At 41.9% G+C, this 24,701-nt stretch overlaps 1 protein-coding gene across 1 annotated transcript in view; it reads left to right on the top strand.

Moving 5' to 3' along the window:
• CACNA2D1 (calcium voltage-gated channel auxiliary subunit alpha2delta 1) overlaps positions 1–24,701 on the top strand; it is a 555,905-nt gene that overhangs the window by 368,214 nt on the left and 162,990 nt on the right. The window contains exon 7 of the mRNA XM_084811840.1: positions 20,367–20,498. Coding sequence (XP_084667966.1) covers positions 20,367–20,498 — 132 coding nt within the window. The remainder of the gene's footprint in view (positions 1–20,366; positions 20,499–24,701) is intronic.

The following is a 24,701-nucleotide window of genomic DNA, read 5'->3' as shown; positions in this document are numbered from 1 at the left end:
CTCCCAAGGGAGATCTGCCTGATAACCTGTCTTATTATCCTTCAGGCTCCAGGCAAAGTCCTGTTTGTCCAGGTTTTTGATAGTGAGTTCTGGTGGTTTTATTTATTTTATTTTAGTGTTTAGTTTATTTCACTAAGCTTGTCTACCAAGTTTGGTCTGTAGATAGCTGTTGGCTGCTGAATTGGGTAATTACTGTTTTTTATCTATTCTTTTTTTTTGTAAATGACATGTGTTTTATCTAAACGTATCTCTCAAATGTTAATTATATCTGTGCGTGTGTATATTCAGTAAGCCTTTATGATGTTGTGCTGTGAGTCTGGGGTCCTTCCACCTCTGACCACTCTAGCTCTGAATTTGCAGGCAATGAGTTGGATCCAGACTTCTCCATCTGTTGATGAAGATCCAGCGGGGGGATCCCACCAGTAGAAAGGGTAGACTTTTGCTGATTCCCCCATCCCCCTGCAGCTTTGTTCCCCCCAAAAGCTGTGCTCTGGAAGGTTGGGGCTCCACATTCTCCTGGTGGGAGTCTCCTCTGAGCAGGTGCCCATGTTCCCTGGCAGATGCTCTTTTCATGCAGGATAATAAAATAAAATTGCCAGGTGGCTGGGAAGGCCACTTGAAGAATAAAGGATAGCAACAGTGGCACCCGAATGTGCTTCCCAGTGTGCACAATAATAATTAAGAACATTTACCATCATTCATAGCACTTCACCACATACGCCTCGGTACTTTGTACAACTGCCCTGTAATACAGGCCAGTATTATTCCCCCCTATTGTAGCAAATAGATAGCTGAGGCTGATAGTGCTTTGCCTAAGTCCCATCTAGAGTGTTCAACGGTTGGAACAATAATTGAGCACACATGGCACAATCCTGTAGGTTATTTCTTTGAGCCCTTAAGGCTCAGCCCTTAAAATCTTTTTTTTTTAAGTTCAAGTTGTTTAAAAGGCCTGGCTGAATAAAGAGGTCTTCACCTGGTGCCAGAAATACCATAAGGAAGGTTCCAGGTGGGCTCTCTGTGGAGGAAATTCCATAGCCAGGGTGCGACCACTCAGAAGGCCTTCTCCTTGCTAGCCACTTGCTTCTGTTGATGGGGGCACATGGAGCAGGCCTCTGAAAAGGATCTTAAGGTCTGAGTAGGTATATACAGAAGAAGGCAATATTTCAAGTAAGCTGATCCCAAGCCGTTATGGGCTTTAAGAGTTAAGACCACACTTTAAACTGGACACAGACTGGGAGCCAGCTCAGATGATAAAGCACTGGTGTGATTAAAACATCCAGTTCCAGTTAGTCATCTTGCGCCCCCATGTCCAGCTAATTGCAGTTTCCTATACATATTTCCTTAGAAGTAAATCTCACTGAATTTAGTGGGTTTTACTTCCAGGCTAGGGGACATAGGGTTACAGCCTTAGTGACTATGCTACACCAGCTCTCAGTGATTTGATTCAAAGCACCTTTAGGGTTTATACTGTTGCCTATTGTTGGAGATGAGAAATGAAACTTTTGGGAAGCTGGGTTGTTAGTTATGGAAAAGCTGAAGTCTTAAAATGGTTGAACGAAGATCTAAGCCATCGATATATAAATGTATAATGATTAAACATTTATAAATTGCCTTACTCTAAAGTACTCAAGGCAATGCCTGTGACATGTGGAAATGAACTTGAGATGTTTTTACTTGAACAATGTCAATATAAGGAGAGATTTGATAGAACCTGACAAAGAAAGCATAAACTCTTTGCTTGGTAAAGATGAATGTAAAATGGGAAGCAATGCAAAGTGACGAGTAAAAGCTCACTGTTTACAGGAGATCAATACGAAAACAAATGTGATGCATGCTGGAAGGAAAATGGAGGGTTAAAACAAAAGGTTGAAAGCAATATGAATAAACATACACGTGTTTGAAATTGGCACAGGCAAAATTGTTTCATCAGGGTATTCCAGTCATATGGGTATTGTGAACCTGGCCCCCAATCATGCTCTAGTTATGCTTTGTTATTTGCACTTAGTGGCCTTGGAAGAGGATGCACATATCCATCCTTACCAGATGCATCCATATTGGTAACTCGATTAGTACAGTGATGTGCCTCCCTTGCTGGATTGAGATGCTCAGCTGTAGTTAATGTACACCAGAAACTTCCCACCTGCTCAGATTCTTACGACTTCCTTAGATTACCAAACTGTACAGATTGATATTTTCTGTACTCTTGTGAGTTCAGAAAATATCAGGTTTTTCTGTTGGTGATTTTGTTGTTAAAATCAAGATTCTGAAAGCAGATACACAGACAGAGAATCTTTCAGCTTGACTAGTTTTACATATTCTGATGGATAAAGTGATCCTTAGCTAGCTCACCTATTCTGAAATTTAGAATGGGAAGTTGTATCTTCTTTCTGGGTCAGATTTGTTGTGGTGGACGTGATTATAATGTTACAGCATTTTGCATAGATGTTTGCCACCATTCCTCTCTTAATTGCCAGTGTTGTCTCTGAAGGTTGATACAGGCAAGTGTTTACCATGTGGTGATTGCTTCTAAATTCAACTCAGGACAAATTCAGTTACATGAGGAGCTGGTTACCTGTTGTTTTCAGCTCTTTGTTGTGAAACAAATTTTGCAATCTGCCCCCCCCCCGCATGCACGCACGCACGTGCATGCACGCACTCACACACACTCGTTTCCAGTTTATTATGATATGGAAAACCTCCCCTCCCATCTGTGCCTGTCACTATGTGGTCAGGCTGCAGGCAGCCAACTCCATATGTAGGGTTGGGCATTTGATGATATTTGAAGTATCGATAAAATAATATTCTTTAATTGGTTAGACCAGTAAGAAAGAACACAGAAGACTATAATAATTACAAAGCTACTGTTTTCTAGAAGACGGCAGACCAGTTCCTCCCAGAAGCTCTCTGTAGAAAGTTGCAGGAAATTGGGTACCTGTTCACACATTACAAGTATGTAAGGCTGGTCACGCCCCAGATGTCACATCCCTTGATTTGTTGATTTGTCCCGCCCTCCAACATCTACCTGGAACCCCTATGCACAAGCAGCTGCTCAGGCACAGGGGCTCCACTGATTGCATGGACCCCTGTGTGTGAGCATAGGGGTTCCTTTGCAGACGTCTGTGTGCAGTCTTAATTCTGTGTAACTCTTTAACTTCAGAACATACACCAGTTGGGTTCTAGACATCCTTGTGGGTGACCAAGCTAAGTCCAAACAGGCAAGCATTTTAGTTTACATACTAGTCTATGGCAATGTTTGCCTGTTTGGACTTAAGTTAGTTACTGACGAGGGTGTCTAGGACCCAACTAGTGTATGTCCTGAAGTTAAACAGGACCGAATTAACATGCAGATGTCAGAGGATGGCACTAGGCCATAGATGTCAGAGGTCAGACAAGCATCATGGCCCTACTCCTGTTTCAACACATGAGTGCCCTGCGCATGATTTACATGAATCACATGAACAAGGCTTAAATGATGGCTGTATGCATGTGTGCTTTGACCCCAAGTGTCTGCCATTCTTGCATTCTGTCGGATAATCCCGTTATATAATAAAAATAGCAGTTGCCACTGGCAGAGGATGGAGCATTTGACCGTGGTCAGTTGCTCAGTATTCCAACTCTTATCTGCATAGCTGTGTACATACTGCAAATGGACATTATGTGCAGTTTTAATATATAATTACATTATATAAATTCTGTTTTGTTGTGTTAGTTGCTTGATCTTTTGTTATCTCTGTATATCTGTGTATCTTTCCTCCTTTGGGGGCTGATTGCAGAAAAAAAGATCAGTAGAGCCCTGTTCAGGCATTGCACGAGTGAGGGGCAAGGAGTCATGCTCACTGGCCCTGCCTCCTACACCCCTTCATGTTCCATCCCTGGCCCCTCCGTCCCCGCCCTCCCCACATTGAGCAGGGAGGCCTGAAGAGGGGCTCTGCTTATGTTTGCTTGAACTCTTCATGCAGTCAAAGACCCTCTGTGTGGCAAGGCCAGGGCCTGAGGGCTGAGGCCTGGCATACATGGTACATAGGGGACAGGGGCAGTGTGCACTGCGCCATGCCCCTTACTTGTGTCTGTGCATCCTCTTCCAGCTGAACAGGGCTTAGATATGCCTTCATGGCTAACGAGAATGGATGTATGCTACCTTCTAGAATACATACAAAGGACTACATTCCAGAAAGTGATAGGATCTCATTCTTGAGCCAGTTTAATTACCTAGGTCAGCCTTCCCCAAGCTGGTGCCCTCCAGAAGTGTTGGAATACAACTCCCATTTATCCTCAGCCAGCATGGAATCCTGATAATGAAGTGTTCCTGCTTGTGTGGAAGCTTCCGCGTGTGCAGCTGTATGCACCAAGGCCCCCTCCATGCAGACATTTGCGCTATCCTCACAGATACCAGGGATAGGGACTCTGTGGCTCTGTGGACATCCTTAAGTCCATTTAAAAAGAACAAAATGTTAGCATTCTTGAGAAGGAAAGTATTTTTGCACATATTCAAAGCAGCAGCATATTTTATGCACCATTAATGTTTGTCATGGGTCTTTCTGGTGGCTAAAACATGCATGACAGATGTGCATCTTTAACCTCCCCATTTATACATTCCCAAGAGCCCTCACTGGATTTAAGCTCCAAGGTGCATGCATAGAGGTGTTGAATAATGCGCAACTGTCATTCCTACCTGATGTGCTTGCTGTGGGAAAGTACCACGGTAACACTGGTGCACACAAGCTAAGCATAATTGCTACATAATGCATGGAACTCTTCTCAGTGTGAGCTGTCAGGATTTTTTTTACAGCAGAAGTTGGCAGCCTTGCTTGCTCAAACCAGGCTAGTTGAAGGCAAACCATGATTCTTGAAAATTTCAGGAGGGGAAAAAAATTGCTTGCAAATTATTGTTAATATGAAAACTGTTTCCCAGGGGTTGGCTCGCTCTACTGCCTATGAGGTTAACATAAACCAGCGTAAACAGAAAAGTAGTCTGTATTTCTAGGAGCCAGATGGAGCTGCCTGTTTTTACTACTACGATGCTGGAGAAAGTGCATCCAGTATTCCAGCTATGCAGGCCAGGTTGGTTTCTTTTTCATGTCCTGCTCACTCATCACATTTAATTTTATACTAATAAGTACAGCACTAATGCAATAGCCACATCTCATACAAGCCTGGAGTAGAGCTACGATTATATCCTACCCAGGGGAAAAGACAAAAGCTGCTGTCCTCTGTTTCTGTTCACTCTGCCATGAGAATTTAGGATGTCTCTTGGGGAGGAGGAGGGGGGCGGGAACCTAGACTGAACCCATGCCTCAGTATGGCAGAAATGATATTTTTAATGCTGAGAGCATATGCTGTATTCTCTCCGTCACGTTGCCCAGAGATGATTCAGCATATTTACACATTTCAGGATGGGGTTTCCCTGACAGTACGCTCATGCTCATCTTCAGTCTTCACAAGGCTCTTAGACTGAAGTTATGTGATGCACATTTTGGAACAGGGAGCATGGTACTTTGAAACATTTTCCCGTTCATGTAATGGGGCAAGGGTTCTTATATAGACATATGTGTTCTTCATTCAACTTCTTGCAACTGAAGCCCAGGTTCAAACCTCATCTCTGCTGTAGACCCACTAGGTGGCTTTAGGCAGCAAGCCTCCCAGATGGGAGATAATAATACTGACCTACCGTATAGGTTGTTGTAAGGCAGAGGTGTTGACAGAGGAAATCCGGTCTCAGTCTGGCTCTCCCGGGCTCCCCAGGCAGCCTGGCCCCAACCCCTCTCCCTTGACTGCCAGTCATTTGATAGTTTCCTAGCTTTTTCAGGTCCCCTCCCCCTTTTAAAAGGTTGAAGTGTATCTCCTAAGGCTTGGTTACTGGCAGTTAGAGCTTTAGGGTGCAATCCTATAGAGATAGACAGGTGCCTCCGACCTCCCCTGAAGTCGGAGGTGACTGCCTATCCAATGCAGTGTGGAAGCAATAGGGAAGAGAGGATTCCCTCCATGCTGCAGCCGCCTGGAACTTTGCCTTAGATGCGCATTTTCGGGGAGGGGCAGGAACGGTGCTGGATACCATATAGGAAGCTGTCATAAAACAGCTTCCGTGGTCTTCTCCCATGCCTGGAATTCCTGACTCCCCAGGAATGCCCTGTTTTCACCCCTCCGTGCTCCATGTTACGAGCACGGAGGTGGCGTGGTTCTCTCCACGTGAGCTATGAGGGGGTAGGGCAGGGCAGGGAGTACAGTTTCCTAGCTATGAGCTCGTAGCACTATCTACAGGCTCAGAGCTGGGAAACCAAAAAATCCTATTGCCCCTAGATGCTGCCTAGGGGACATAGGATTGCTCTCTTAAGCTGTAATATGTTGGTATTTTTGGTATTTGGGCCCCCAGCACTTTGGCCTTTGGCCTTGGCCACCACTGGAATGTGGCCCCCGAGAGCTTCTCTGAAAATGGATTTGGTCCTCAGACTGAAAGAGATTTGACACTCCTTTTGTAAGGATGGTTTTTATATAATACTATATAAAAGTTAAGTATTATTATTCAAAATTATTTTATATTTTTGTCTGGATACATAATCCTTATTTGTAAGCCACCTTGAATTTGACTTTTTAAAGGGTAGGTTATTAATATTTAAATAAATGAATTATTATTGTTTGCCACAAGCAGAAGCTGAAGCCTTTTGTGACACAGCTCACATCACATGTTTTACATGTGGCATTTAAGGTTCTGCACCCCAATGTGGTCCCCTCCTTGCTCAGAAGGGCCAGTATTTTTGGAATGAATGTTTGGCAACCCACATTTCCTGGGGGATACTGAAATGTTTTCTGGAAGCACTTCGAAAGCTTTTAATGCCTGTCTTGGCTTCCTTATCATAGTATTTTAACAAATATAATACTTGGTTTTATTCTTCTAGTGGATTTAGTGTTGTTACATACCCCAAGCCCAGGAGCTGGGATAGACTAGAAATTCGGCACAAACTATTTTCCCTGTTTATGTTGTCAGTCTCTAGACAAGGACTCCAAGTTGGAAATGTTATTGCTGAGATAGCCGCTAATCTTTTCCATTAACAGCTTCATATGATAAATGCTGTTAGACACGATAGATTTTTTTTTAAAGGATACATTTCTCAAACTGCATCCTTGTGGCGTTTGATGCCAATTATAACAGATTGATACAGCTATAGCTGCAACATATCAGATAGTTTATGTGCAGATATCATTGAATGATCTGCAGATAGCAACCAGCTTATTTATTTATTTCTATTTTATTTTCTGTACAAAAAATACACACACACACCCCAACCCCTACTGTAAAATAACATAAATTTTAACAAGTAAGAATTTTTAACAAGTACCTCCAAAAAGGAGAAAGCAATTTAAAAGATAAAGGCGACATATAAGAATTTATTTATTTATTTAATACATTTCTATATCGCTGTTCTGCCAAGACAACCAAGGCAGGTACAATTTTTAAATACTGAAACAAATAAATATTACTCCCCCTGCCCAGAATATAGTTCCCTTGGGCTGATTGAAGGTCTCTTCAGGAGCTGATTAGGGATGTGTAAAATCCATTCCATCTGTGTTTCATGGATTGTCAGGTGCCTTTTGTTCCGTCATCTGCCCACAGTTGGATGCAAAAAATTTTCCGTCACGCGGGAAAATATGGAAATAATTATGGCAATAATTGCATAAGTATTTAGGTAATTATTTACCTCAGTACGAAACATTTAGTGTATTGGCCCCCATTACATTCCATGTTTCCTCAGCAGAAACGTACGTATTTTTCTATGGATTTATATGCGTAAATTTCGGGAAAGTAAAAAAATCATCCAAAAGTCCATGGACTCCACACGGCCTGAGGGGGACGCTCCGCAGTAGATTCTGCAGGTCCAATTCTTGGAAATCCAAGCTCATTTTAATCTGTCTCGAATTTTTCCAGCATTGCTAGAGCTGATGTCACAAGCTCCCCAGCCAGCGCTGCTGCTCTTCTGCCTTCCCTCAGGGCACACAGGTCTTAAGTCGCCAGTAGGAAAGGTGGGAGAGGGGCTGCCCCAGCAGGCCGTTGGTGGGCTCTTCAGGACCTAATGGTGTGAGCTCCCCAGCCTGGGCTTCTCCTTTCTTATCCAACTTACATCTTAAGAATTAAAGTCATATAAGTAAAAAAAAAAAAAAAAGTGCAGAAGGATGTATGTTACCTCAATCATTTATATTCCAATTGTTTAAAAATAAACTCAGATTTTTAACACGTCCTTCTTTATACCTTTTGCAGTATGTAAACATAGTTCAAAAAGCTGTTGCCCAGATGCATCCACACCATTCCAGAATTAATAAAGATTTAGAAGGGGGCTGGTCAAACTGCGCTCGGTCCTTCGGCACTCCTCCACCACCCATGCGAGCCTGACAGGCTCTACCCTCTTTTCCTTGCAGCCCAGTTGGTTAGGGGGCTGTGGGGAAAACGCTGCTTTGTAATGGGGGAGGCAGGGCCTGCATCCATGACCCCACAACCCTCTTCATGCATTTTCAGTGAATACCTGAATATCTTGTGACTGTGTCCAAACTGTGGGATTCCCTCCCTGAGAAATGTGGTTAGCTTTCTCTCTCTTGATCTTCTGTTGTCTGGACAAGTTGTTGTTGTTGTTTTCTGGCAGGCATTTGGCCTGCTGTGTTGAGTCATTTTCACAGGCTGATCCCTTTTTCCAGTAAAGTCCTATGCCTGTTTACTCAGATACAAGTCCCATTGAGTTGAATGGGACTTATTCCCAGGTGTATGTAGGACTGCAGCCATAGACTTTTATCAGCTGCTCCTATCTCTGTTTTTTTATGTTTTTGTGGATGCTTTAAAATTGTTGTTAGCATTGTGACTGCAATGTGGATACAAATACTCTAAATATCCTACATATTTTAACTCTCTGTGATTAGTTCCCTAGGCCAGACTGATACATGACTTGTCTAATTTATGTGTGCACTGACTATATAAACAATGACATCTGAGTAAATGAATGTATTTGTTATCGTGAATCTGCAGTTTCTAAATCTGTCACCCATTTGCTTTACATTGACCAGAAGAACAATATTTCTTCCCTCTCACATCAACTCTACAAGTACCTGCAAGAAACTGAGTCCCCCACATCCTCACGTATACTAATGACTTATCCAAATGTTATAATGGGAATTGTAGGTGCCACCAGGTCGCAAACTGTGTTGATACCTATCAGCGCAACAATCTACTAGGGTGAAGTAGCCTTGTGGTTTGGATTATTTTAATCCATGCCAGGAAAACCTCTCATTGTCATGTGTGGAGATTCTCTGGCATGGTTGAAAAACCTCCAAAACCTCCTTGTGATGCCAGTCTGAATGGGCCCTAAGGTGCTCCCGTTGTCTCTGAAGTAAAAAAATACATACACATAAAACTTATTATTTCCCAAGTAGTTGCATAATCAGGGATTAAGAACTGGTTCAGACAATATTTCATTAGACTCCCTCTAGTAAATAATACGGGAGGTGCAAGCAGCATAACTTTGGAGGAAGGAATTTGTGCCTGATTGTAGCTCCTAATGTTAAAAGCAGCAATATCTGCTATATCTAGTAATCAAGAACGACTCCTGATCTTATGGCAGACCTCGCCTCCAACTGCTCTGAGTCCTAGGGAGCAAGATGGGCTATAGTTAATTAATTAATTAATTAATTAACAATTAAAAATAAAATTGCTTTAAAGAGTGTTACTTTGGTGTCCCGATCTCAGTCAGGGTGCTTATAGAGCATGCTTTTTGAGGACTGAGGTATAGATTTCTTTAGAACTGATGTTCCAGAAAGGCTTTTTGCAATTACACATAATAGTGGCTGAATGAACTCTGCTACTGAAAATCTTTATGGATCTCCTCACATTTCAATAGCTGTTTGAGCTGAGAGTTGGTCATTTTTATCTTCTTTTTTTAAAAAAAAAATTGTATGAGGTTTTTTCCAATCTGCAACTGGCAGTTCAACGAGTCTGCTCACATTGTGTGGAATGGCAAATTAATTAATTTCCTTGACAGAACACAAGAAAGACCAGGCATTCAGTTTTTGTGTGATTCAAGCTGTTCCCAATTAAAACTGTAGTCCTGCTTATAGCTACTCATCCAAAGGTTTCATACCTGAATGTAGGGACGTATGCATATATAACTGATGGCAGGATTGCACTTAGTTGTTTCTAGGGCAGAACTCTTGTGTGAAATGTTGGATCCAGAGAAAGGCAATAAGGCCCCTGTCACCTCACTCTAGCCAACCCCATTCCCTCTCTTCTTTAGCTCTCCAGAGACATCTACAGTAGCTCCTTCCAGGTTGACAGTAAATGATCAAGTGGGTAAGAAACAACTATCTCTTCCCCTTTCCTCCTCTCCTGCTTACTAAGAGAGGGAAAGGGAAGGTTCCAGGCAGTTTGGTTGGATCCCTTAGTCCTAGGGCTGCTTCTTAGCTTACACATTCAAATAACATATTACCCATGTGGTCATGAGATGAACTGAACAGAGGCAAGAACTATTGGGGTAACAATTCTGCAAAATGATGTGCTGGTTCTGAGGGTTTTTGAACAGCTTTCATTCAACTGATTTATGTGAACAGCTTTGATTCAATTGATTTGATTTGTGTGATCTTATTTAGTAATGCCTTGAATTCATTATCCTGTCCATTCGTTGTGTGCCTATTGCCTGAGATCCTCACTCCACCAAAAAGATAATGACCTGATTGGTACAACATGACGGCCTGTCAAGGGCTCATTTACCCTCAAGGAGCTGTGGAACATGCCGGCCATCATTATGAAAATGCAATGCCCAACCGGGGGTTGTCATGTTCTGCGAATCTGACCAGTGGGGTTATTTGAGGGTTGAACAACATAAGTCACAGTCTGTTGTAGGGTTATACGAGGGTTGCTTAACCCTCAAATAACACCCACCGGCTGGCCTCGTACAACATGACAACCCCCGGTTGGGGGGGGGGCATATTCATATGATAGCTGGCATATACTGCAGCTCCTCAAGGGTTAATTAACCCTTGATGGTCTGTTGTGTCATGTGAACTAGCCCAGTGGCTGGGTTCACACATAACTAACTACCTGCGGTATGGGTTATTGAATTATAGGCCATCATGTTGCGCAAAGCCAGCTGGGTGAAAAACGAAACAAAACAAAACATGGTTTGTTAACCACGGACAAGCTAGAAAGAGAAACCATGGTTTGTTGTTGGGTTGTGAACCCTAGGTTGTTTAAACCATGTGAACTCAGAACACTGGGTTCTTTCACCAGATTGCAAAGGCATTGGCCAAGAGTGGTAAAAAATCCCAGCCACTCTAAATGCCAGAACTACAGTGCCACAAAGCTATTTGGGATACATGGGATACAGAGAAGGAGCGGGTGAAGGAGAAGAGAAACAAACAACCCAGGGATCGAGAATCACCTGCCAGACAAACCCTGGAGAGGGCTAGAAAAGATTGGGTTAACCATGGGTTAAATAAACCATGGGTTAGGATTGTGTGTGAACCATGTCAACATTTTACTCACAGTCCAACACTAAATGATATGAAGAAATGCACACACAATCCCTTAGTGAATTAGGGATTTGGGCTATGTTTTTGCAAAGCAACATTTATCTAGCCTAAATTCAAATAACTAATTTAGGCATGCTCACAGGCATGCTGAGTAGCCTTATAGAAGTTTTGACTTGTTTTGCCATATCAGAAACCGCTTTGAGAAATCCCATCAATTTCAAAAGCTAGGTGGCATGGTGAGCTGTTCAAGTAATACAAATCTAGATTGCAGTTTTAGTTGCATATAAATCCTGTCTTCTGTACCAAATTCATTATTAACTATATTTTCATCCTCTATGAGCTCTAAAATATCATATAATATATCTTCATATATTATATATTTCTAGAAATATATAGCACTATCATGGTGACAACTGTAACACATCATGTATCTGGAAAAATCGATGAGCTAGGCTCCCTAAATACAAGATGAAAACACAATACCCCTCCCCCCCACTGCACTACAGCGCACTCTCTCTTTTAATATATAAATGAATGGCAGAAGAGATCCTTTAACTTCCCTCTGGTATAGCCGAGTTGCTTCATTAGGGAACCATACATGGCATCTTCTCCGAGATAGTAAATAGCTGCAAGGCTTTTCAAATAAATGTGACGCTTTCTATGCAGACAGGGGAACTACACATTGAATAAATCATCAAAAGCATGTTTTCTTTTAGCTCTGTTTTAAGAAGGAGCTGCAATGTGGTATTTTATTGATTACATTTCGAAGTGAAAATTGAATCTTGGGGTTGTCAAGTCATCTATGCGTACAATAGAGACACCCCCCACAACGAGTAAAAATTACAGCATTTCAGTGGGATTAGTAGAAAAGTAGATGGACATTCAGTCATAAGCTCAGAGTTTTTTGCTTGCTGACTGTTAATCCAGGTAGCAAAACTAGTACCCTAGATGAAAAGCCCTCTCTTCTCAGTATATGAGACTAATGTTTTATTTAAATTCTCTAAAACATATTTTTTTCACCAATTAGAAATCAAAATCCTGTGAAACGAGGGAACTGAATGTCAGATTCAGTAGTTCTACTGTGTCACCCTATCGTTTCACTGTTACAGTTTTTAAATAATAATAATAATAATAATAACAATAACAATAATAATCCAGTTTTAGGAGGAGCAGTATTTTCTATGTATGCTATGTATAACTGGAAAATGTACAAAACAGATTCTCAAAAATTAAATGTGCTGGTAATGGCATACCAGTAAACAAGCTGAATATGATAAAAAATGATTTATGGTACAATCCTATGCATATTCAGACAGAAATAAGTCCTACAACTCCCAGCATCCCCCTGCCCACCATGCTGGGAGTTGTTGGATTTACTTTTTTATTATTATTATTAAATTTATTAATCGCCCATCTGGCTGGTCACCCAGCCATTCTGGGCGATGTACAGCTTATAATAAAACAGTAATATAATAAAACTTCTGTCTAAATATGCATAGGAGTGCACCCTTAATTGCATTTAAGGGTATGATCAAATGTACACCAGCACCCATAGATCTAGTTGCTGGAGAGAATATGAGCAAAGGGACACATAGGTCTACATGTGGGACTGTTCAGTTACGGTGACAGTTTGAAACAAAATATGTATTTATTTGTTTGTTGGTTGGTTTGTTTATTGCATTTCTATACCGTCCCATAGCTGAAGCTCTCTGGGCGGTTTACAGAAGTTAAAACATTAAATACAATATAAAAAGTTTAAAAGCCATTTACAAAAAAGCACATAGAAGCACACAGGCAATATACACAAACAACATATAACTAAAAACAACATTGAACTATCAGTCATAACTAATTTGAGAAGACATCCTGTCAAAAAGTAGTGTTCAAAGGTCAAGACAGTGGAAAGTTTCAGGTGACTTAGGGCACAATCCTATGCATGTTTTGACAGAAAAAAAGTCCTACAGTTTCCAGCATGCCCCAGCCAGCCATGCTGGGTCTTCTTTGTAAACAAGAGAGACTCTGGGTCACTGTTGCCATAAGCATATGGCAGAATATATAACAACGAGTGATCCAAAACAGCACAGGATGTGCCCACATGACTGACAGGAAATGTTTCTTTAATTTGAAGGATGGTTACATCCTTATGAACATATCCTCTGACATATAAATATTGTAAGTAAGAAAGAAAGAAAGAAAGAAAGAAAGAAAGAAAGAAAGAAAGAAAATACAGGATCTCAGACTGTTAACTGTTGTTGTTAATGTTATTATATTTTTTCTAAAATAAAAACAAATAATGCTCAAAAAGTTGAAGGAATGTCATCATGCCCTGTTCTGCTACAAATATTTCTTGTGTAGCCCTTCTTTTGCAGGCTCAAATGTTTCTATTCAACTGAGTTATGAAATGGGGTGGGTTTGTGCGTGTGTGTGGAGTGGGGGAGACTGAGAGAGAGAGAATTTGGAAGGACAGGAGCTGTGTTGGATTTTCCAGCTGCACCATACAAAGTGTCTTATAGCACTGAAAAAGGGTAACACCATTTATTGTTGTTGTTCAGTCGTTCAGTCGTGTCCGACTCTTCGTGACTCCACGGACCATAGCACGCCAGGCCTTCCTGTCCTCCGCTCTCTCCCGGAGTGTGCTCAAGTTCATATTCATTGCATCGGTGATGCTATCTAGCCATCTCATCCTCTACTGTCCCCTTCTCCTTTTGCCTTTAGTCTTTCCAAGCATCAGGGTCTTTTCCAGGGAGTTTTCTCTTCGCATTAGGTGGCCAAAATATTGGAGCTTCAGCTTCAGTATCTGTCCTTCCAATGAGCAGTCAGGGTTGATTTCCTTTAGGATTGACTGATTGGACCTCCTTGCAGTCCAGGGGACTCGTAAGAGTCTACTCCAGCACCACAGTTCGAGAGCATCAATTCTTTGGCGCTCAGCCTTCCTTATAGTCCAGCTCTCACAGCCATACGTTACTACTGGGAAAACCGTAGCTTTAATTAGATGGACTTTTGTCAGCAAGGTGATGTCTCTGCTTCTTACTGTGCTGTCTAGGTTTGCCATAGCTTTCCTCCCAAGGAGCAAGCGTCTTTTAATTTCATGGCTACAGTCACCATCTGCGGTGATCTTGGAGCCCAAGAAAATAAAATCTGTAAGAGCTTCCATTTCTTCTCCTTCTATATGCCAGGAAGTGATGGGGCCAGATGCCATGATCTTCGGTTTTTTAATGTTGAGTTTCAAACCAGCTTTTGCACTCTCCCTTTTCACCCTCAACAAGAGGCTCTTTAGATCCTCTTCACTTTCTGCCATTAGGGTGGTATCGTCTGCATATCAGAGGTTGTTGATATTTCTCCCGGCAATCTTAATTCCAACCTGTGATTCATCCAACCCGGCGTTTCTCATGATGTACTCTGCATATAAGTTAAATAAGCAGGGTGACAATATGCAGCCTTGTCGTACTCCTTTCCCAATTTTGAACCAATCGGTTGTTCCATGTCTGGTTTTTACTGTTGCTTCTTGACCTTCGTACAGGTTTCTCAGGAGACAGGTAAGGTGGTCTGGTACTCCCATCACTTTAAGAATTTACCACAGTTTGTTGTGATCCACGCAATCAAAGGCTTTAGCGTAGTCAATGAAGCAGAAATAGACGTTTTTCTGGAATTCTCTTGCTTTCTCCATGATCCAGCGAATGTTGGAGATTTGATCTCTAGTTCCTCTGCCTCTTCAAAACCCAGCTTGTACTTCCGGTAGTTCTCGGTTCGCATACTGCTGAAGCCTAGCTTGTAGGATTTTGAGCATCACCTTGCTGGCATGTGAAATGAGCGCAATTGTGCGGTAGTTTGAACACTCTTTGGCGTTGCCCTTCTTTGGAATTGGAATGTAAACTGACCTTTTCCAGTCTTGCGGCCACTGTTGAGTGTTCCAAATTTGTTGGCATATTGAGTGCAGCACTTTAACAGCATCATCTTTTAGGATTTTAAATAGCTCAGCTGGAAGACTATCAGCTCCGCTAGCTTTGTTGTTACTAATGCTTCTTTCCTCGTGTATCTGATAAAATGTGCACTAGTCCATGAAATTTATGCAGCCACAATAAATTTGTTAGGGCAGAATCCTATGCATGGCTGGGGCAGGCTGGGAATTGTAGGATTTTTTTTTCTGTCTAAACATGCATAGGTTTGTGCTCTTAGAATCTTAAATTGGCTGTTTTCCTAATTGATGTGAGTCTTAACTGACTCACTAATATTGATAATCTTTGCAAAACCATTAGATAACTGACTCACTAATATTGATAATCTTTGCAAAACCATTAGATAACATAATAGAGGGCTGTATATCTAGGATAAACAAATGACAGATTTTATGGAAATTCATTTCTCTTTTTGATGCAGGAAGTAGTGAATGCATTCTTATCATGGATTAATTGGAACACAGTAACATTTTCCTTTTGTGCAGTTATTAAAATGAACAGGAGCTGATGAAAAATTAATACATTTACTATAGGGTCTATACTAAATTCCCTGCTTTTCTGTTCAAAGATGACCCTTCTAACGTGTAAGTGATTTGACAGTGTCAAGGCAGAGAGGGACTTGACATGGTGTTTGAAACTTAACTGTGTGGTGGCATGTATCTATTGGTTGCTCTGTTATCAAGGTTTAACATCATTCCCTTTGTGGTCTGACAAATTCTAACATTCAGACTGTTCAGAAAACTGATCCAAATATATTGGAGTCCTTAACATGCTGATCCTAAGGAAAAAAAAGGTTTTTGATTGTTCTGTTTTTTGTGCCTGATAGCTGGAGTCTGGCGTGCAGGGGCATAGTAACAGCCAACACTTACCAGTGATTTTCTAGAGATCCAGTAACCACTTTTAAAAATCTGAACATCTTCTCAGTAGAATCCAGAACTTTAGAAATAAAAATCAAATGGAAGTATTGTATAAAGATAGATCTAAAAGAGTTATATGTACCTATTTGTGGGTTGCGTACTAGAGAGATGAAACCTTTATTTTATTGTTTTCAAAAAGGCCATAGCCCAGATGGATGCTACTAATCCAAATAACAATTCGGAATATTACAATAAGACCCTTTCCAGAAACCAGTGTTACAAGACTAATGTTTATACTTAAAAGTTACACTATGAGGCTTAATGGTGAACTTTTCCCTCCATACGCTTAGCAACAAACAGATAAACTGGAATTACCTAGTTAGACATAAATTCTTAGTTTTGTGCCTATACTAACTTCCATATTAGCAAGACTTTGGAATGCCACTTAAGGTATAAACCATTGTATTCTGATACTTCAGCTTTGTCTGAGAGCTAAGCTGAGCTTGTTTGCTCCAATTTGAATTTCTTATGGTTCCCATATACATGGGAACCCAAGGGCTCTTATGAATAAATGATGGTGTGTTCTGAAGGCGGCTGTTTGGTGAATTCATAATTGAAAAAAAAAAATTGCATGCATGTTTACCCTTCCAATCTCCCTCTCCTTTAATCCTTTGTTAATGAATGTATAGTTTGCCAGCTTTGCAACCTGTTTACCTCCAGCTTTGAAACACCATCAGAAAAGACAAAGAAAAAGTGATAATGCTCCATCTGACAATAAAACCTTGTTCTGTTCCAATTAACTGAATGCCAGCTGTTGCCTAGCATGAGCGAGTTATTTTGGGGTATTAGGGATGCATTTATGACTGATTAAAGCAGAGTGAAAGGAATAGCTATTTATCAGGATCATAATTAAGCTTCATTATTTTTTCCATCGATTATTAATGTAGCAGTGTTTATTTGTGGGCTTGGTCCTAAAACACCCTCAATATGTTTTGTTCTGTAAAAAAAAAAAAAAAAAAGTGTTGCACTCTAATATTAATTTTTGTGTGAATAGTCTGAGAATTGGCCGGGGTCAGTTTTAGGAATCTGAATTTCTATTTCTTTGGCCACTTAGTGTTTATCTGATCATGCTTATGAATATAAATGTTCTTATATTTCAAGTTAATTCTGAAGCTGGCCCAGCTCATGAATATTAATGTGCACACAGCTGATCTCTTTGCAAACGATCACATCCATAAACATGAAAACACTGTTAACTTACAGTAATGAGCACACTCTTGGATTTTGGTCCCAACTCAGCTTTACAATTCCAATGTTACAATTTAATGCTGTATCCTCCCTTTCCATCTTTTCCCTCAATCCCTGTGGAAGCTGGTTTATTAATTTAGCATCTCCCCAGAAAAGGGGACGTATGTTAACTGTTGCAGTTGACTCTAAACATAATCTGTGGTACCACTTTACGATTTCATACACAAATATGCTGTGATCATTGAGGCCATACTTACATTCTCTGATTTAGCGGTCTGTGAATAGCATATAAAGTCTGGAGAGACCCACCAAAGACAAGATGAGAAGAGATACGAATAAGATTAGAGGAAAGGAAAGGTTCCTCCTGTGCAAGCACCGGGTCATTACCGACCCCTGGAGGGACGCTGCTTTCGCTGGCGCAACTAAAGGGTTGGACCTCGGTGCAAGCCAGGGGCCTCGTGGTCTGGGACAGCCCTTACAGCCTCCCTAGGGAGCTCCGCCATGCCCCCTCTTTAATGAGCCTCCGCCAGGTGTTGAAAACTTGATTGTTCAGGCAGGCATTTGGGGTGGGTTAGGGAAATTTTAGAAAATGATGCTTTAATGTGTGATTTCATTGTTTTTAAACTGTGTGTATTATTGTACATCGCCCAGAGTGGCCAGGTGACCGGCCAGATGGGTGATTAAGAAATTTAAATTAATTAATTAATTAAATAAATAAATCAAATGACCCCAGCCAGCGATGGCAGGCGGTGGCAGTGGCTCCTCCTCCTTTACCAGTGTGGACTCCCCGGTAAAAGGAAGTGTTGCGGCAGCCGGCTGGTTGAGGCTGAAGCCTCAAGGTATGCCACTGTAGTTGATAGGGGTATGATTGGCTTGGTATTATTATATTTGGGGGGGCATGCCAATGAGGGCACAAGAGCAGTAAAAAGACCGCCCTTTCACCGCTGCTATGCTCTCATTGGTCATGCCCCCCCAAAGGCAGCATCTGATTGGTTAGATGAAGCCCCTCAAAGTTTAGCAAAAAAACCCACAACCCAACTCTCAACTAAAGCCTTGGTGCTTCCCTTGACGAGTGAGTTGGCACTGGCAAAGGAGGAGGAGGAGGCTCTCCCATTGTTTCTCCAGGGAAAAAAAAGGAGCCCTGGGCTAACAGGGCAGGAGAGCACTTTGCTTGGAGCTCCCTCAAACAAAGCAGCACCTCTGGTTGGTTGGTTCAAATACATATGAGAAAATAAGCTGCTCTGTCATTACCCTTTAGGCCTCGTTACCGCTTTGGCTCTGAGAGCCACAATTCCCCAAGCTGCACTTTGCATTCTCTTTAGAGAACCATTTAGGATGACATAAGGTAAAGGTAAAAGTGTCCCCAGCCAGTCGTGCCCAACTCTAGGGTGTGGTGCTCATCTCCATTTCTAAGCCGAAGAGCTTAGCTGTCCGAAGACGCTTCCATGGCCATGTGGCCGGCAAGACTGAACACCGAGGTGCACGGATCGCTGTTACCTTTCCCGCCGAGGCGGTACCTATTTATCTACTTGCAATTTCTTGCTTTCGAACTGCTAGGTTGGCAGGAGCTGGGACTGAAGACGGGAGCTCACTCCGTGACGCGGCACTTGGGTCTCGAACTGCTGTCCTGCCGACCTTCCGGTCTGCAGTTCAGCGACTTAACCACTAAGCCACCGCGGCCCCGATAATATAAGGCAGTAAATGTATTTAGTGAGTTTGTACACCAGGTATCCATTACTACAGTATTGTTATACATTTCTGTAACACAGTGTATAATGAGTTTAAGTTTGTAGCCTCTTTGAACAATTTTGTTTGGAAATATAGGATACTGTAATCTAAAAGCACAGTTTGTCTTGGTCTTTCTGGAGTGTGCCTTAGTGTGTGTGGGACTATGCAAGTAGTTGCAGGATAGTCCTAAAGAGATATGTCCCTGCTTCCTCCTTCCTGCAACTTGACAATACCAACAACACTGTAGATGAAGCACTTTAAGGCAGTGAGGTAGCGACCTGTTTGCACAATCGAAACAGCCTACTGTGGGTTGTTTAAAGCATGGTGAGCCACAGTGCATGTTGGCTGGCATTTTGCATTTTTAACCCCTGACCAGGGATTGTCATTGCATCTGAACCCGACCACCATGGCTTATGGGAAGTTTAAACAACCTTCACATACCCCATGGTCTGTTGTAGGGTTATGCAAGTGGTGTTGAATAACCCATGGATCTTGTAATTCCCCAGGCTTTTGAAATCCTCTGTGAATTGCTTTTATGTTGCTTTGAATTCCTTTCTTTTCTTCCAATTTCTGCTGACTCCTTTTTTTTACTGCAGTTTTATATTGGGGGTGGGTAAATATTTGTTTTTATTTATGCTATTATCATGTTAACTTTTTAAAAGCTGCGTAGGGACTGTGTTGAGGGTTGGGATATAAATCTCTTAATAAATAAAATACAAATACTAGGTTAGAGAGTAATGCTATTGTACTTCCTTCTTTAAAAAATCCAAAACGAAACTGTAACTTTAGTAAAAGGTGATATGGGACAAACAGTGTTTAAAAAGAAAAACAAAGGAAAATATTGAAACAGTCCCACAAAAGAAAATACCCAATATAAAATGTTTGTTGCACAACAGTACTGAAGATAAATTGGGTGGACACTTATACATCCCCCCAAAAGAGGAAGTGCATTCCCCAAGGAGAGGGGAAAAGAGGGCATAGTACTAATACGGTTATTGTAGCATTGTTTTGGTATAATGCGAATGCAAATACAACCAAGGCTTTCTAATTCTGAAGGTTTTCTAATTTTTTACAGCTACGATTGTATTAAATGAACTGAACTGGACAGCAGCCTTAGATGAAGTCTTCAAAAGGAACAGAGAGGAAGATCAAACCTTGCTATGGCAAGTCTTCGGCAGCGCGACTGGCCTCGCCAGGTATTATCCAGGTAATTTCCAATCTTGGCAACATAAATTCCTTCTTGTGTGCTTACCTTGTCTGTAGTCAGTTCTCATTAGGGATGGACGGAAGTCCCTTACCTGGTCCCGCAGCTTGCTTCGCGGTGGGGGGGAGGCGCTTCGGTTCTCCCCCCGAAGTTCAGGCCGGGGGGGGGGGAAGGCACCCTGCCCTGCCTCGCCCGGCCGAAATTCAGGCCGGGGAGAAGCGCCCCGTCTCCCCGGCCGCGAAATACAAAAGTAAAGTAAAAAACAAACAAACACACACCCGTGATAGCCTACGTAACGATTTACATAGCCTATCACGGCTAGATTTCCAAAGTCAGCCATGATAGGCTACGTAAATTGTTACGTAGCCTATCACGGGTGTGTGGGTTTTTTTTTAAACTTTACTTTGTAATGGCGGTGGCGGCAGCCGGTCGGAAGACCGGCCGCCGCCCCCGCCGAACCGCCGCCGGGACCCGCTGCCGGGAGGGACATTCGAGGGAGGTAAGTCCCATCCCGGGGGGGTGGCGGAGAATTTCACCGCCAATTTCGGGGGGCCGGATGCGTTGGCATTTGGCCTCCCCGAGATTCGTGGAGAAATTCTCCGCCATCCCTAGTTCTCATAAAGTTTACTGGACATTTTTAGCGTATACACACACACACACAATACAGATAGTTGAAAGTGAAGTTAGGAGTATGAATGATGGTGTGAGAAGAGAGCTGAGATCCCCGATATCTAATTACCTGCAGGTTCTTCACCAAAAGAGAAGAACTCTCTGGTGGAATCTTGTTTGAAATTTTCAGGAAGCACTTTGGCGGCAGTTCTCGGTTTGACCGGCATACAAGTTGGTATGGCGGTCGCTTCTTTCAGCTCTGGGAGTGCTTGAAGCAATTGCTAGGTGCATAATTTTGCCCAGTTAAATTAAGAGGAAGCACAACTGTTTCAGAGGAAATGTTTGCCCTTATGAACTGTCGTCAGTACCTCTGAAGATTATGGCTCTGCCATGGGAGTTCATGCTGATTAATACAGAGAGAAGGGTTTTGTGTTATGCCTGCATCTGTTCTGCTCTGTTCTGCTCTTTAGAGAATTTCATTACTGCACCATAGTAATTAATTTAAGTGGGTGTATATTTTTAATGTCTTTAGGCCACTGGTAGACTCAGTTCAATTAACATATTCTAGGAGACTCATCTAATGCACTTAGTTTAATGCTTCTGTAAAGGAGATTTTAAAAAAGAAAAGAAATTAAGCAATCAGATTTTACCTTATGACTAGGTGTTGATGTTCTGCATATCTAATGTGCTCCACACTATATTTTCATTTCTGAGGTGAATTTGGCTTCTAAAGACTATCAAGCTTTTATTTAAGTTTCTAGTTCTTATTGTTGCAGATAATAGGTTTTTTTTTAAGCTTAGAAATCAAGACAGACTTGGGTTTCTTAAGATCAGATAAAAAGGTTTCTGTACACTTCATTCCTCCAACCTTCATGTATTTTGGCCCCTTTAACTCTACTGCTGTGCCCAATCTCCCCCCCGCCCCGGTATTGGCCTATAGTCACACTTCATCAACTTAATTATTGTGAAATCCCAATTAGGAAACAGTCCAATAATACAACCAAAATGAATTATGGAAATGAAATTTATGCTTATGCACAGAATGTACATAATTCTCAAATAGCACTTCAACTTCCTTTAAATCTAATTTGGGTTTCTCTAGTGGAGGGATTTTGGGGGACTCAGAATACAAATAGTAGTGTTTATTGTCCTCATTTGTATAATAAAAATATTGTACAGCCGACAAGTCCCTAAACAGGTTGAGCCTAATAAATTGTTTCCATCATTATCCATGCAGAGTCTCTATTGGTGTGTCTCCAAAGTCTGTTTTTCCATGGTATGTACTGTGAACAGCTTGTGCAGTTCGCACTTCTTTACATGTCCTTCCTAAATAATGCCCCATTTCCTCCCTCCCCTTCCCAAAGCTAGAAGTTTTGAAATAATATTCCCCATCCAACTCATTTTAATTTGTGATTAAAGCTTTAGGTGATTCATTTGTTGATTTAAATCAGTTCTATCTTTCAGGTCTAATGTATTTATTTATTACATTTCTATACTGCCCAATAACCAAAGCTCTCTGGGCAGTTCACAACAATTAAAACCACAAAATACAACATGATAATATACAATATAAAAGTTTAAAAGTTTTAAGCTACAATATAAAATAAAAACCAAAATGTATAGGATAATTGATTTTACCATAGACTTAACATCAGTTTGAGATTCAGTTTTGGAATATCTAATACTTTGATACTACTAGTATAGCACAGATTCCATGAAATGGTTTCAAAGGGCTGGTTTTTACATTACAAAGTGGCTTTCCACCTTACCATGGATGTGTCCCAAACCACTCTAGGAATGGATAAGATTTTGGGGGAGGATCCATTTCAGTCCTCTGTGTGTGTGCACACACACGCGCGTGCATGCAGGTATATATATCAGGGTTGGAGAGAAGGTAAATCATGATCTATTGATAGCTCTCTGGTTGATCTGCAGTACATGGTCAAGGGTGTCTCACTCCCTGTTGCCTACCAATAGTAATAACTAAAAAGCTTCCCTCTCACCCACCCCAAATTAGGTTGCTGAAATTAGGTTGGGGGAAAACCAGGAGTGGATTTTTGTGTGGAAGGACTTGGTTCTGGTGAAGATTACAAATTCTTTGGCTGAGCATGTGCTCAGTAAGTTCCAGACATCTTTAGCATATCTCTTCCAGTATTTTGCACCTGGTTCTAGTAGGTAGCTCTTCGGTTTCTATAAAAAACAACTTTAGTAGTACCAAAGTATTAGATATTCCCAAACTAGATTCTGCAAGAGCTGCCCATGTCTTGAGTGTATGCAAATAATTTGTTTGTTTTAAATATTTTAATATCCCACCCTCAATCCATCGTTATTTCCAGGGCAGCTTAAATGAGTTCGGTTTGTATGTTATAAGGGTGGTATGCGTGATGCTTTCTTTCAGCTGCTTCCCATGTACTCTAGGAATGGAGGAGCCATTGCAGAAGTATGTGGGATCATGGGGGAGCAACCATGCCAGCGTTTCACATATTTGTGTATAAGAGTTCTGTGTGTATAGCCCTATTCATGCATTCTGCTGCACACAATGACCCTCGCATGAGGGGGGAGAGTGGGACTGTGCCCACTAGGCCTGCCCCCTCTGTTGCATCCCTGGTGCTCATCCCCACTGTCTTCCATGAACGTGTGTGGGGAACTTCTGAAGCAGGGAGCCTGCTCTGTGCATGGAGGCTCCCATCGTGGTTAGGACCCTGTGCAGGAACCCTTCATGCTTCAGACTTTTTCCCCTAATATGGATAGGGCAGCAGGGAGAGGCAACAGTGACATGATGGGAGAGGGTGGAGCTGGCAAGCATGGTCCCACTTTTCCTCTGATGTGTTGGTAATTGTGTGAGGGCAGAAGGCATGGATAGGGCTTTTGTGTAGCCTGGTATGGTTCTGTCCACATGAAACTGCTGCTCCTATAACATGAGAATGATGCCAAGACCACGCTTGGTTCCCAATCCTTTCTTCTTTTCCCTCTCCCATCCTCCATCGAGGTTCTTATTCATCACATATAAGCCAGTGATAGCTGAGAGCTCCTCTTTTTTCTTAACAGTGTGGATAAGGATTGAGTAGGGATGCTGGACTAATCTGCCATGGATCCGAATGAGGTCAGATTCCTGAGGATCTGACCTGAAGAGTCCGCAGTGGACCGGCTCTCCCTGACGGCGTGTCCTCTGGATTATACTAAGTACTTTACGGCCACAAATTGCATAAAACATGCTAATTATGGCTGTATTTGCCCAGGATATGCTAATTGCCACCACAATTGGCATATCTTGCCCTGTTTACAGAGAGAAAAATACTGCCAAAATCTGGAGGCATGGACTCTGGGGAAATGTACTGAGGCTCCAAAGAGCCAAATTTCCCCACGGTGGACCCTTGCCCCCTGGGCCAGACATTGGGGGATTTGCACATCCGTAGGATTGCGATTTGGAAACTAGACCCTGTGCCCCAATTCAGACATAATGGGAAACCATGGTTTCCCATTATGTGAATGGGCTATGGCAAGCATCGGGAGCATACAGTCATTCCTCCCTTCTCTTATTTGTTTGTTTGTTTGTTTATTGATCAATCAATTACATTTATATCCCACCTTTCTTCC

The sequence above is a fragment of the Heloderma suspectum genome, chromosome 7 (assembly GCF_057233095.1).
Source record: "Heloderma suspectum isolate Gila_16-S chromosome 7, 16-S_ref, whole genome shotgun sequence".
NCBI lineage: Eukaryota > Metazoa > Chordata > Lepidosauria > Squamata > Helodermatidae > Heloderma > Heloderma suspectum.
Note: the sequence above shows the minus strand (reverse complement) of the source record. Positions and strands in the feature narration are given on the sequence as shown.